This window comes from Vombatus ursinus, unplaced genomic scaffold, assembly GCF_900497805.2.
Source record: "Vombatus ursinus unplaced genomic scaffold, bare-nosed wombat genome assembly UNPS02014810.1, whole genome shotgun sequence".
Lineage (NCBI taxonomy): Eukaryota > Metazoa > Chordata > Mammalia > Diprotodontia > Vombatidae > Vombatus > Vombatus ursinus.
The window spans coordinates 15,986,796-16,001,581 of record NW_020954588.1 but is presented as its reverse complement, the minus strand read 5'-3'; the positions used below and the strand labels follow the sequence as shown (position 1 = coordinate 16,001,581).

At 44.3% G+C, this 14,786-nt stretch overlaps 1 protein-coding gene across 1 annotated transcript in view; it reads left to right on the top strand.

Moving 5' to 3' along the window:
* Positions 1-1,460: 1,460 nt before the first annotated feature.
* The window catches only part of LOC114053007 (E3 ubiquitin-protein ligase SIAH2), a 30,287-nt gene continuing 16,961 nt past the window's right edge, over positions 1,461-14,786 (top strand). Inside the window, exon 1 of the mRNA XM_027875802.1 lies at positions 1,461-2,021. Coding sequence (XP_027731603.1) covers positions 1,554-2,021 — 468 coding nt within the window. The 5' untranslated portion in view covers positions 1,461-1,553. The remainder of the gene's footprint in view (positions 2,022-14,786) is intronic.

Genomic DNA, 14,786 nt, shown 5'->3' with positions numbered 1-14,786 from the left:
TCATAATTTTTTTTTGGAGAGCTGGTTGTTAAATATTTACCAGCTCACCCTTGAATGCTAGCCTTCCTTCCCCATGGGTCCCTGAACTCTCTCCAGTAGGCACTCAAAAAGCATTGGTTAACATTGAACAAAAGTAGCCTTTACCAGGTTGATTAACAAGCTGGTTTAAGAAGTGGAGGGTGGGGCAGCTGTTTCAGCTCCTTTCTCTGGCCCCTGCCTAGCAAAAGTGCCATTGCTCAGAAAACTGGCCAAATTGCAAAAAGCACAGCCAGTCCACACTGGATGAGCACGTGGTCCAGGGTCAGGGAGCTTCGTGACCTCCCTGTTGTGCTTGCCAGCTGCATGGCCGCCAAAACCAGTTCCCACACGTGTAACTGACCTATTAGAAATGCTACTCCCCTCCCACAAACCTTCCACAGGGCAGCCGGGCCGTCTGACCGCTGCCAAAGAAAACCTCCATCCCCCCTTGACAGCAGGCCTAACGTTAGGGCTCCAGCACCCACCTTCCGTGCCCCCACGGAGCACACAAGGCACAGTCAATCGATAAGGATGATCAGGCGCAGACTACGCGCCCAGCATTGTGCCAAGCAGTGGAGATACAAAAAAAAAAAAAAAATCTATTGGCACAGTATACAGTGGTCTTTCTGGTTTCTGGATGACGCTGCCCGTGTTGCTACCCAGTGTTTGGGCGTGGCTAAAAACAGGATCAGCTGTCTTGGGAGACTGAATCCCAGGGGGCCCGCTTAGGCTGGGCTGTGTCGCTCCCTCCCTCTAGAGCTTAGAAGCAGCTAAAACCCCGAGCCACGAAATCCCCACTCTTTCAACCGACAGCTCGGCGGCTGCAAGCAGGGAAGCTGGGAAGCCGCTCAACGCCAAGGGCAGCTTCCAGGGGCAGCCAGGAAACTTGGCCAGCACAACCACCAGGGCCACTCCCTCCCTCATCAAGGCGGGGAACGCCTCAGTCCACGCCCCGCCGCGAAGCCGGGTGGAGTCAAGCTCTGTGGGCAACCGGCCCCTGCCAGTCCCCGCAGCGAAGTGTCTGGGCGGAATCACACACGTGTCCGCGGCGTCACGTCGCCTCGGTCTCTTGCGTCAGATACTGTTCCAGAAGCGGCTGGGCTGAGGCTTCACACACGGCCGGGCTGGAAGGGGGCAGGCAGGTGGGACTTGTCGTGGGGGGGTGGATAGGCGGGGCACTGGCCGGCTGGAGGGAGAGAGAGAGAGAGAGAGAGGAGGGCGCGCCGGGGCTGCGTGGGCCAGTGGGAGCAGCTGCGTTTGGAGACGCCTTTGGAGAGCCGAGACGTCGCTGGGACCCCGAGATATCGTTGGAACGCTGGAGGCGTCCCATCGGCGGTGGCGGTGGCTGGCAGAGACGGCTCCCCGGAGCTCCCCGCCTCTTGCCTCACCCCGGCTCGCTTCCCCGGAGCAGTGGGCGGTCCCGGGGCAGCCGCGGTTGCAGCTTCACACCGAGACACCCCAGCGGCGAGGGAGTGGGTTGATTTCCGTGCCCCGGCCGATCGGCGCCCACAGTTCGATGGTTGGTTCAGAACGCGATGAGCCGCCCGTCCTCCGCCGGACCCGGTGCTAACAAACCCTGTGGCAAGCAGCAGCAGCAGCCTCCGCAGCAGCCTCCGCCGCAGCAGCACGCCCAGCCCCAGGCTGCGCCCCCGGCCGCCGTCACCATCTCGGCTGCCGGAGCTGGCTCGTCCGCGGTGGCAGCCGCGGCCGCAGTGATCTCGGGCCCTGGCGGAGGAGGCGGCGGCGGCGGCGGCGGCGGCGGCGGCGGCGGCGGCGGCGGGCCGGTCTCTCCCCAGCACCACGAGCTGACTTCGCTCTTCGAGTGCCCGGTCTGTTTTGACTATGTCCTACCCCCGATCCTGCAGTGCCAGGCCGGGCACTTGGTCTGTAACCAATGCCGCCAGAAGCTGAGCTGCTGCCCGACGTGCCGGGGATCCCTGACCCCTAGCATCAGGAACCTGGCCATGGAAAAAGTGGCCTCTGCTGTGCTATTTCCCTGCAAGGTAAGTAAGCCCCAGGTGCTGCGTGCAAACTCTTACCGCCCTTCAGCTGCCGCGTATCTAGGAGCGCGTGCTTGCTCCAGATGGCTGGTAAGGAGAGGCAGGCCAATGACGACCATCACCTAGGTGGAGTGGAGTAGACAGAGCACCGGAATTGGAGTCTGGAAGACCTGGGTTCAAATGTCACCGCTAGCCGTGTGACCCTTGGCAAGCTGATTAATCTCTCAGAGCCCGTTTCCTCATCAGTAGAGTGGGATAGTTGAACCTCTAAAGTCCCTTCCAATTCGAGATCTATGATCTAAGGTACCCTCTTTATGTTTTTATATCTTTCCCCTAAAACTTTGTATTACAAGTCATGTGGACCACACTCACCCAACCTCCAAACCACGGCATGGTGATTGGATTCCCCACATTCTTCCTTTACCTGCCTCATTCTCCATTGACACACAAAATACTGTACAAATGTATAACTTCCTCTTCCTCTCTCCACCCTCCCAGCCCACTCCTGTTCCCTCCTGGCTTCTTTTGAGGAATTCTCCTAGTGATACATACCCTCTTGTTGGCACTCTGGAGACTGCTACCAAAATAAAATTTGGATTGAGATGTTCCAAGGTGCTTAGGAGGAAGGAAAGATGGTCCCTCATTCCCAGGGCTTGACAAGAGTTGGTTAATTCTCCTTCCTTGATCTGGAGTTCACTTCCTAGGCCTGAAAATATCTCCTGTTGCCTTGCTCACTGACTCTTGGGAGAGTCCTCCTTAGTAGTTTGTGGAGGGCTTCTAAGGGCATTCTTAACTCCCCCAGCATCAGGTGCATTCACTAACACGTTTCTCCCCTCCTCCAACTTGAAGATGAGACCATCAGGGAAAATTTGTTACATGTCTTAGGTGAAGTGCTCTGAAATTAAATTTTCATGCAGTTATTTATTACCAAAAGAGGAACCCAGAGATTGCTTTTTGGTATAACTTTGACATTTTCAGAAGTACCTCTGAATTAACCCATTAGTCTCTACGCCTTATTACTTTGCTACAGCTATTCCATCATCATAGTAATAAAAAAAAAAATGACACCTAGCATTTTCAGGTTAGCAAAGGGCTTTCTATAAATTATCCCCTTTGAAGTAGGTACTACAGATGTTGTTAACCCCCATTTTACAGAATAGGAAACTCATCTCAGAAAAGTTAGTGACAATGAACCCAAACTTAGAAACTTCTGTAAACACTCTCATACTTTTGAATTTGGGGAGTGGAGAAACAAAGCATCCTCATGGGCCATTTCAGGAGTCATTTGTCCCTTGGTGTTTCATATTTTGTAGGACAAGCGCTTCTTTTAAATTGAAAATCCACTGGGGAATTAGAGCTAGGGAATTGTAGTCGGGTGAAAATGAGTGACTTAATTTGGTGTTATACTGTCACAGAGCAAGCTTAAAATAAAGTATTATATAAGGCTTTGAAGCAAATCAGTATCACTTGAATTGTGAAACCTAATTCACCGCAATAAATTGCTTTTTACCCATCACACAATCCCACACAGGGCTTCAGAGACCATCTTTTTTACTTTGTAAGTGTTACATCACACTTCTTTACATCCTCAGAGAAGCTCAGCTTAGCCACTAACCCTTCACTTTTTCATTCTAGCAATTCACTCTGTGAATTTCTTTTATAAACTGCATTTGGAAAAACATTTTCTGGAGTTTTCTTAGAGACACTTGATGAAACCCATGAGAATGATGTGGCAGTATAGAAAGTAGAGATAAACATATGATGGAAAACTTTTGCCCTATTAGAAATACAGTGAAACTCCGTGCTGGATGGAAGAGAGTAAGGGGTGAATTTCACCTTCTCCTTGAAATGGCCAATGGAAAATACATGATTTAGACTGGAATGAACTTCAATTGCCAAACCTAAATTTAAGAGAAATATTCTCTGTAAGTGTTGAGATAATTACTTCTCTTTCCCTTTCCCTTCCCCCCTCAAAAGAATCTCCTTTGGTTTCAAAAAACTATTGTGATTGCACCAAAGAGGAAGGGAAGGGTAATTTCTAGTGTAGTATAATTAACGTCATAAATTTCACTTTCAGGATGGGTTAAGCTGTCCAGTTCTGTTCGGCCAAAAGAAGTTCTTCAAGGTGAAGTTGTCTTTGAAAAATGGATAAGAGTAGAAATGGGGGAAGTCAACTTTCAGTTTAGGGATTTGGCAGCTTCTTGGAATAAGTTGTAGGGAGAGATGCAATGAGCAGATGAATCATTTTGCAAGCTAAAATAAATGCTGTTTAATATAAAAGAGACACTCTGCTCACCACTCACCTCAGTGGCCTTATACCAAGCTTTAGTAGAATCTGGCTTGGTGTCATTGTTTCTCTGGAAATGATTTATGGAATTGGTATCATTTTCCCCTAGCTTTGGTTGTCCTGAGGTCCAAACTGAAGCTTCCTCTTCTTCTTCCCAAGCCCTCAGTGAAGTTAGTTATTGCGCAAAGGGCATGAGTGGTCAGGGAACTGTCTTACAGTTCTTTCCAAACATCTCTCAGTTTGGCCAGCTGAGTGATGGAAAGTAGCGTGAGGGAGAAAGGGAGAAGGCTCCAAATACAAATGTGTGAACTTAAGAAGGCTCTAGATACAAATGTGTGAACTTAAAGAGGAAAAAGTGTGTTTTACTGGCAGGACTGAGCTCTGGTCCCAACTTTACCATTAACTAAGTGATCCTGGCCCCGTCAATTCATCTCTCTTGACCTCGGTTTCCAAAAATGAGTGTGTATGAAAAGAATATTGGATTTGGAGTAAAAAAAAAAATAAAACCTAGGTTTCACTTCAGGCTATGTCACTTACTTCCTGTGTGGCCTGGAGAAATCGGTCAACCAGCATTTAAGTGTCTTAATGTGTGCCGGGTACTGTGCTTAGCGATAAGAGTCTTGAATCATATTATCCTAAAAGGTAGCTCCCTTCTTACCTTCTCAATCAGATATGGCTTGGGGTTCGAACTATAGATGATCAGCACTTAACATTCTATAATAGGAAAAGGTAAACATATAGAACTTTGAAAGTTTGAGCATAATATCCTCATCTGTGAAATGGGGGCATTAGACTAGATGGCCCCAAAAATCTCAATCTCAGATTCTCTGGTCTTGGAAAAGGGAGGGACATAGAGCAAGAATTTGGCACTAGCCTCCCAAAAGCTTCTGGTAATTAGGAGAATGGGGAAAACTATGTATGAAATGTGCCTTTGAATGCTTGGAGAATTTCACTAAGTTGTTGAAAAATCATTTTCTAGAAAATTAGTTGGGAAGAATTTTGTAGAGGAGTCTTAAAAAAATAACTCAATGTCAGAACTTTCCTATGGTCTCCTCTAGGCTCCCATCATTTCTCTTGGTTAAATCTTGATGTCAGACAGACTTATTGACAAATCACCATCTGACCTGGCTGTTGGATTGTTTACAAAATGGTTGAAGTGAGACCCTTTGATTGAGGACAGTGGAGAAGTAGCATTATTCAGGGCAAGTTCCCCTTTCCCGTGGAGGGCAGGGGAAGAGATATTTTTCAGAGAAAGGTACATTTGTAAAAGGATTTTTAGTAAATCCAGGAGTCGCTCTGTGGTTGAAATATTTTGAAATAGTTGTTATATCTTAAGCCAGCCTGTGTCTGTTTGTGTCTGTGTGGGAGTAGGTCAGAAAAAAGAGAATCAATTGCCTCTAGCCTGTGCTGCTTTTAATTCAGATCAGCCATGTACAATCTGACTGACACATAATTGTGTGGGGATTGTTTTGGGGACAACATTGGCTCACCTATGCTGTCAATGATAGTCTTCGCTGGGGATCCCCCCCCCCCCGCCTGTTTGTATTTGTTATGGGTTCAAGTTTCTAACATCTCAGTTCGCTATGAGTTAAAAATCACTGGGAGCCCACAGCTTATGTGACCAGTAGTTGCTATTTATGGAGCTGTTATTTATGTTCATTAGGAAAAGCCAAGTTCAACCCAGATCATAGGATAACACAAGACAACAGACCTGGTGCTGAAGGAGAACTTTCAGGCCAGCCACTCTAACTCCCTCATTTGACATGAGAAAATGGAGACCAAGAAACCCTAAGTGTCCAGGGACACACAGCCAGGAATTCAAGCCCAGCTCTTTTTTTTTTTTTTCCTTCAAACTGAGTGCTCCAGTCACTATACTCTACTGCCACCTGAATGAAAGAAAATTCAAGAGCTTACTCCTGGACTTTGGACCTCAGGAGGACCCAAAAGAGATCTAAGTGACCATCTACCCACCACCCTCATTTTACACTGAGGCCCAGAGAACTAAAGTGACTTACTTAATCAGGGTCTCCAGGAGTATAACCTGGATCTTCTGACTCAGAAGCCAGAGTCCCTTCCACTACACCAGAAGAAGTTTAGAATGATTCTTTCCGTCATTTTCAGGATCATTCTCAGAACCCGAAAGTTCTCATGTGCATTTGCCCCAGAATGTGAAGTGCATTAGAACATCATGATCATCATCAATCATGATAATGATAGTAGGTAACATTTATATAGCTCCTACTATATACCAGCCACTCTGCTAAGCGTTTTTACCAATATTATCTCATTTGATCCTCACAACAACCCTAGGAAGTAGGCTCTATTGTTATCCCCATTTTATAGATGAGGAAACTGAGGCAAACAGAGGCTAAGTGACTTGCCCAGGGTCACAGGGCTAGTAGTGTCTGAAAACATGCTTTAGGCATATATTGGGAAAAGAATAAGGGCCCTTAAGTTGAGAACCGGATTCCAGGCATGACTGGCCACCTCGTTTCTGTCAGGTAATTTTGCAGTGAAATTATTTTTCTTTGGGTAGATGTTCTAGTAGAGTATAGTAGAAAAAGCCCTAGAAATGGATTCAGGAGCCCTGAGTTCTAATTTAGGCCCTGCCATGACTTAGTTGTGTGCCACTAGGCAAGTCATGCTTTGAGACTCAAATTTCCTCCTCTGTAGCTAGAGGCGATTGGGCTAGAGGTTTTATTTCAACAAATATTGATTGAGTATTTGCTATGTGTAAGACACTGATAGGTCCTATAGGGCAGAGGTGTCGAAGACAGGCCTGATGGTTGCATGCAGCCCCTGACCCTTCCAAGGCTGAACCAGATTAAAATGTAATTAATTGGGAAATATTTAACAAAATGAATAAAAATGCAGTAATGATTAGATAATATTAATGTGTATGTAGCCCACATGGATCCTTATATTTGAGTTTGCCACCACTGGTGTAAGCTATTCAGAGAATAAGATGGAGTCATAGCCCTTAGGTATTTCCAGCTATATAGTACATAGTCTCTCTCTCTCTCCATATATATGTGTGTGTATGTATATATATATATATATGTGTGTGTGTGTGTGTGTATATATACACATATATATATATATACACACATATAGTATGCAGTATATGCAAATATACAAATAAGCAACAATGAGATAATAAAGGGGATCCCCAAAGCCGTAGTTCAGTTTTAAACTATTTGGGGGACTCAGGAGATACTCTCTATTTATAAAGTGCTTTGCAAACCTTAAAGATGTGTAAATGCTAAATATTATTAATAATGTGAAAGTCTGGGGGCAGCGAGGGTGGCACAGCGGATAGAGCATGGGCTCTGGAGTCAGGAGGACCCGAGTTCAAATCTGGCCTCACACACATGATACTGTGACCCTGGGCAAGTGACTTAACCCCAATTGTCTCAACAGCAACCAAAAAAAGTGAAAGTCTGCTACAACAGCTATGACCAAGCACTTTGTTTGGAACTGGGAAGGTGGTGGGGGAGGGAAGGTGTCAACTTCCAACTGAGGGGAATCTGGGTGGCCTTCATAGAGTAGATGACTTTTCATCAGGGATTTGAAGAATGAGCAGGAATTAGGAAAGCAGAGCTTCACTGACTTCCATCCTCAACAGATATTTATGGCCTACTAAGTGCTGTTTTTATTATTGTTAATCCATCTCAGTCATGTCCGACTCTTCATGACCTCATTTGGGATTTTCTTGGCAAAGATACTGGAGTGGTTTGTCATTTCCTTCTCCAGTGCTTTTTTTTTTTGTCTTGTTTTTTTCCAGCACTTTTTACAGATGAAGAAACTGAGGCAAACAAGGTTAAGTGACTTGCCCAGTGTCACACAGCTAATAAGAGTCTGAGGCTGGATTTTGAACTCAGGAAGAGGAGTCTTCCTAATTCTAAGCCCAGCACTTGATGTGCATTGGGTGGAGATACAAAGTAGATAACTGATACCTAATAGCGGGCGGTTAAGGGAATTGGAAAGATGGGAAGTAAAGGCTGAGGTGGAACCACGGGAGGCTTTCTGAAAGAGGTGCCTTTGAGTTGGGCTTTTATAGGATGAGAAGGATTTAGCAAGGGAAGTTGGAAGGGTGGGGAGAGTGGAGAGAATATCAGGCCCAAGAGGAAAGCATGAATGAAAGTACATAGGGAGGACTATAAAAACACCATGTGTATGTTGGAAGCAGAGAAGAGTTCGATTTGTCAGGAACATAGAATACACAGGGAGAGTAAAGTGAAGTATACTGGATGGTGGTAGGTAGGTGCCAGATTGTATAGGGCCTTGAATCCCAGGCATAGGGGTTTAAACTTGACTGAATAAGGAATAGGAGGCTACTGAAGATTTCTTTTTGGGTTTTTTTTTCATAGTTACATGACCAGTGCATAAGATTATGAAGAATGGATTGGAGGAGGGAGGGAGGAGAATCAAGTGGGAGAATTTAGGAGACTATTGAATGTTCCAGGCAGATGGTAATAAGGATGGTGTTGGGGGAAATACCGAAGAGCTATGGCAGAGGTAGAATCAATGGCATGTTGTAACTGACTGACTATGAGAGAGAAGAGTCCAAGTGAGATTAGCAACAGATAAGGTTAATGGACAGGTTGCAGCAAGGACGGTAGGAAGGGCATGTCAGGCAAGTATGAACCCGATCAAGGAATTGGGAAAGTATGGGGAACAATAAATAGCATAGGTTGGATGGAGTATAGGATATGTGAGCTGGACAGAGAGCTTGGAGCCAAAGCATGATGGGAATCGAATGCCCAGCTAAAATGAGTGCTTTCATTTTGATATGGCAGAAGAGATAAGGCCATACTAGAGCCCCAAGCACTGCTTTCTACCTGGGGAGAGCGGAAAGGGGGTGAGGGATCTATCACACCTAGGGACTGGTGCTGAGGGTTGGGTGTCAAGTTTCTGAGCAAGGCTATGACACATGAGAACTGTCCATGATAATGATTCATCTGGGATACGTGTAGGCTGGAGTGGAGGTGGGGAGAGACTCAAGCAAGGGTTGTTAATGGGGATCCCATGATCTTGTTATTAAATATATTTTGATAAATGTATTTGAATAGAATTTATTTCCTTTGTAATCCTATGCATTTTATTTAAGTCATTTTAAAACATTATTCTAGGAAAGGGTCCATAGGCTTCACCAGGCTACAAATGAGTCCCTCTAGGCTTATGGGCAACTGATGACACAATGGAGGTAGAATGCTGGGCCTGGAGTCAGGAAGACCTAAGTTCAAATCTGACCTTAGATGCTCATGCTTAGTAGCTTTATGACCCTGGGCATGTCATTTAATCTCTGTTTGCCTCAGTTTCCTCAGTTGGGTTGTTGTGAGGATCAAATGAGGTACTGTTTGTAAAAGCACTTAGCACAGTGCCTGGCACTTAGTAGGCACTATATAAATACTTATTCATTTCCTTTTCCCCCCTTTCATCACACACACACATGTTTTAAGAACCCGGGGGGGGGGGGCAGCTAGGTGGTGCAGTAGATAGAGTACCGACCTTGAAATCAGGAGGACCTGAGTTCAAATCCGGCCTCAGACGAAACACTTGACACTTACTAGCTGTGTGACCCTGGGCAAGTCACTTAATCCCTAATTGCCTTAAAAAAAAAAAAACTCCTGCACTAGAGGTTAAGATATCAGTATGGAGGTGAATACAATAATCTAGGCAAGAAGTAATGAGAGCCGTAGCTAGGGTGGCAGCAGTAGGAATGAAAAGAGCATAGGTATGAAAGTCAACAAGCATTTATTAAGAGCTTACTTACTATGTGCCAGGCACTGGGGATACAAAAGAAGGCAGAAACAGCCCCTGCCCTCTGGAAGCTCCATTCTAATGGCAGAGACAATATACAAATAACAAGATAGACACAAGGCCCCTTGTAGAGTTAATCAGAGAGAGAAAGTACTAGCCATAGAAAATGCTTTTTGAAGATGGGGATTTTAGCTGAGAGTGGAAGGAAGCCAGGAGGTAAGACAAAGTGGGAGAGGATTCTACGCATGAGAGACAACCAGTGAAAATAACAGTGGAGAGTGTTGTGTGTAAAGATGAGGGCCAAAATAGAAATGGCAAGATTAACTGATTAACTGTGGACCTCTAGAGAAGTAAAAGAAGTCCTGGTCGTTTTGAGGTGGAGGAGTATGGAGAACAGGTTTTGGAGGGGGAAGGTGAGTTGAGTTTTGGATATGCTGTTAGCCTGCCGAAAAGAAGATCTGGCTGTCTCAGGAACTTTTTCTGTTTGGCCTCAGGATAGAAATAGGAGCTTAGTAAATGTTTGTTAAATTGAATTGAGTCCTACCTCCAGCAGTCAGCCAGAGTTCAGTAACTTCTACCCATCATTCCTCTCTTCAAAGTACTGAGGATGTAGAGATCAATAAAGGGAAACGTTCTTGCCCTCCAAGAACTTCCATTCTCCCGGGGGAAGGGGCGGAAAGAAATGTGTACAACATGCACCCAGGAGAGGGGAAACTAACAACTGAGAATGGCCTGTTCAAGTAGGAGTACCCTAGCTTAGCCTGCAAGAAAGCTAGGAATTCATTCTAATTGACTGGAGTAAAGAGAGAGCAGATTCCAGGCATTGGGAGGAGGAAGGGTCGGGGTGATAGATAGAGGAATTCATGGAATGGCCAATCGGTCAGGTTGGCTGGTACTTACTGTGCCAGAGGGAAAATAATATAAAATGAATGTTAAAGAGCTAAATTGGTAATAAAGTAGAGAGCAGTTGAAGTACTGACAGAAGTTGAATTGTCATGGTCATTTCAGTAAACATTTAACCTATCACATAAGATCTGGAATAAAAGCATTTTAGAAACTGAAGCCTATGTAAAACATAAAAGTATCGTATCATGTAATTACGGGTTATTTCTTCAGGTCATCTTGATGCTGGCTTTTTTTTTTTCTTTTCTATTTTAGGTTGTGTCAGGTGCCTTCCTAGCATTGGAATATTTGATTTCTTGGGCATTTATTAAGCCTATTCTTTGTGCTGATGTGGTACTTAGGTGTTGGGGATATTGTACAAAGTCAAAAATGAAAGAACAGCCTGGGCTCTCAAGGAGTTTCCATTTTACTGGTGAAAAATAACACTGTTATTGTTTTTGAGTTTGTGATCTAAAACAAATATACAGATACATATGAGGAATCATGGTTTGTGGCAAAGGACCAACTAGCCAAGTCACCCAGCTATCAGGAGGGAGATCATGCCCTGGCAAGGAATGGAACATCTTGACCTTAATGGCTCTTCAATTTTTGGGTGTCATGGATGCCTTGGGTTTGGAGATACCAGTTATGGACTGCTTATCAGAACAAGCTTTTTGAATGCATAAAATAAAACACATAGGATTACAGAGGAAATGAACTCTACTGAAATGGAGTTTTCAAGCTCCATGCTCTTGAGCCTTAAAAAGAGGTTGGCCCTAAGGCAGGCAGGGTTGGGGCCCTGCAGGGGGCTGTGGCTGATCATTCCTGTGGTCAAAGTTGTTTCCTGGGGAAAAATGCATTTATAGTTAACTGTTAATGAAAAGGAGAGTGCTTTCATTGAGAGCCACAGCCCTACTAACTTAGACATTTAGTAGAATGTAAGCTTCCTGAAGACAGGGACCACTTTTTGTTTTTGTGTATCCTGGACTGAATGCCTCAGCACCTGGCATATAGGTGCCTAATGCACTTACTGGGTTGAATTGAGTAGAACAAAACATGATTGATTACAGTTTTGTACTAATATAATTACATTAATATTCCCAATACTAAAATACCTTATGGAGCTATAATGACATGAAAATACCTGACTTAGGAACAGTAATATAAGGATTATTGCAATCAGCTTTTAAAAACTGAAGCCAGGTTGAAAATGAATATTTAGCCTAGTGGTTCTCACACTTTTTTTTCCCTCACAGGATAGTATGCCTCGGAACGTAATGAAGTGAGACACTGTTTAAGTTGTCAACACAACTGGGTTGCAGCTTCTCAAGTTAGGAGAATTCTGACCCAAGAGAAATCATGTATTTAAAAAAATAGCTCTCTCTGTGGCGATAACCAAAACAGTCTCTTCTATCTCCACTCTCACCCTCCATAGCTCCCTTTTCCCCAATAGAATGTAGGCTTCCGTGAGGCAAGGACAATTTTGTTTTGTTTTGTCTTCGTATCTTCCGAATCTATCATGATATCTTATGCAGTGATGGCTTAATAAATGCATGTTGGATTAAATTGAATAGATTCATCACTAAATAACTTTCAAGCAGGAAGGGACCTTGGAAATACTATCATCCAAACCCTGTATTTTACAGCTGAATCGTTGAGTTATAGAGTGACTTGGCCAAGGTCACTTCTTTCATAGAGGGCACTTTTTTTGGGGGGGGGCAATCACCAAGGTGTCTAGTTTCTACCCAGTTACAGTAGAAAGATCAGTCAACTGGAAAGTGCTTGAGGAATTAAGGTGTTGTACTTACTTCTGACCCTCTAACCCTTTTGTTCAGCCTTGTTGCTGAAAATCTTTTGAAGACACTTTTCTTCTTTCTAAGTAGAGTCAATATGCTAAATAGGATTATATGAGTGCTCAGAGGACCATGTAAATTGCAATGTTTCAGGATCATTATTCAATTAACACACATTTACTAAGCACTTGGTACTAGTTCCAGGCACTGGACAAAACCCTGAGGAATAAAAGAAAGGCACAAACAATTTTGCCTCTCCAAGAACTTAACTGAGAAGGGGACAACGTGGCTCCTTCCTCCTCTCACATAAAAGATATAAAGAGATAGAAAGATAACCTTTGAGGAGAGAGCTCTGGCTACTAGAGTCTAGCAGCTGGGAGGACTGGCCTCCTGCAGCAGGTGAGCATTGAGGTAAGGCTTGCAGGAAGCCAGGAGTGAGAAGGTGAGGAGGGACCATTCCAGGCATGAGGGCCAACCAGTTAAGCCATGGAGGTGGGAAATGGAGTGCCCTGTGCAAGGTATGTGCAGTAGTATGCTTCCCATGTATAGGAGCTAAGAATTAACTCAGAGCTCTTGATTCCTGCTAAGTTGAGGCATTTTTATTTCTTTTACAAGGGAAAAGCCAGACTGCAGACACACTAATCCAGTATCACAGCCAAACTCTTCATCTGAGCTGAGTATTGCAGAACAATTTATAATATTTTGTGGAAAAAAATCAAATGAGAATGGTAGGAAGTGTGAGGAGACCAATGAGTGTATGTGCTGCTGGATAAGTCAGTTAAGCTCAGTGACTGTTTTGGAATATTCTGAGAAAGTTAAAATATTAATGGATAATTGATTAGAAGTTGAGTGGATACTTGTCCATTCTGAGTGGCAGCAAGGTTTCCCATGGGGTGAGGTGGGGGGAGTGTTAAATTATCAAAGTCTCTCTGGTAGCAATAACTAGCTTACCCACCTTCCTTTGTTATAATGAATGACAAGCTATCCAGGGGCTTAGCTAACACTGACCTGGAGCCCTGATCCCACCCTTGATAGAGCTGTTGGTGCAGAAGGTGTGAGAGATTGCCCTCCAGCTGTACTGACCAGACTACACTGATTTTTGACAATATCTCTGACATGACTGCCTACTTGATTTGAAGGATCAAAAGTTGGTACAGCAGATTTGGTATCCAAAGGATGCCCTGGATTTGACATCTACAGAGGACCTGGGTCCAATTCCCAACTCTGTTCCTTGCTACCTGTGAGTCTTTGGGCAAATTACTCTGGGTCTCAGATTCAAATTGGACTAGAAAATTTGAAATAATAGCTCTATTTGTGATTTGCCTCTTTAAAAAAAAAAGGTCAAATAGAGAGGTAGATTCTGTTTATTGGGGTTTCTGGGTAGTAGAGTTCTAGTCAATTGAAATTTTAAAGTCTGGAGACTTGCCTAGCCTTGCCAACTGGTTCCACAAAAACATGAAGTTGGACAAAACAATGGTATTAGATCAGAGGGAAAAATGTCAGAAATTCAAGATGGGTTAACTGGGCAGCCAAAATTCAGACTATAAAGCTTAAGAGGCAAAAGATGAGATGGAATTTTACCCAGCTGGAAACTCTTCTCTTCCTCCTTTCCTCCTTCCCTTCCTCTCTCTCCATTCCTCTCCTCTTCTCCTCCTCCCCTGTCTGCCCCTCCATTCCTGTCAATGCATGTCTCTCCCTCTCCTCTCTATCAAAAAGAAGAGAAGGTCATCTCCCTTGAACTCCACAAGCAGTCAGGTTTTTTGATCGACATTGTGTGCTGTTCCCCAGCAATCAGAGGTAGCGAGATCCAAGGACAAGCCTTGAATAAAGTGCTATTTGTAACTAGTTGGCCACAGTTCCTTGTGATCCAGAACCAAAGGAAACATTTGTTATTTTAGAGTTAGTGGGAAGGATAACTAGTCTCAGCAGGGAAAAAAAAATTCTTGGTGCAAGCAGCATTAAAATCTCCCAGAAACTGCAAGATAATAGTTTATCCATGAGCGGTAGAGATTAGAGTAGGTATCTCCGGACTTTATTTTGGTA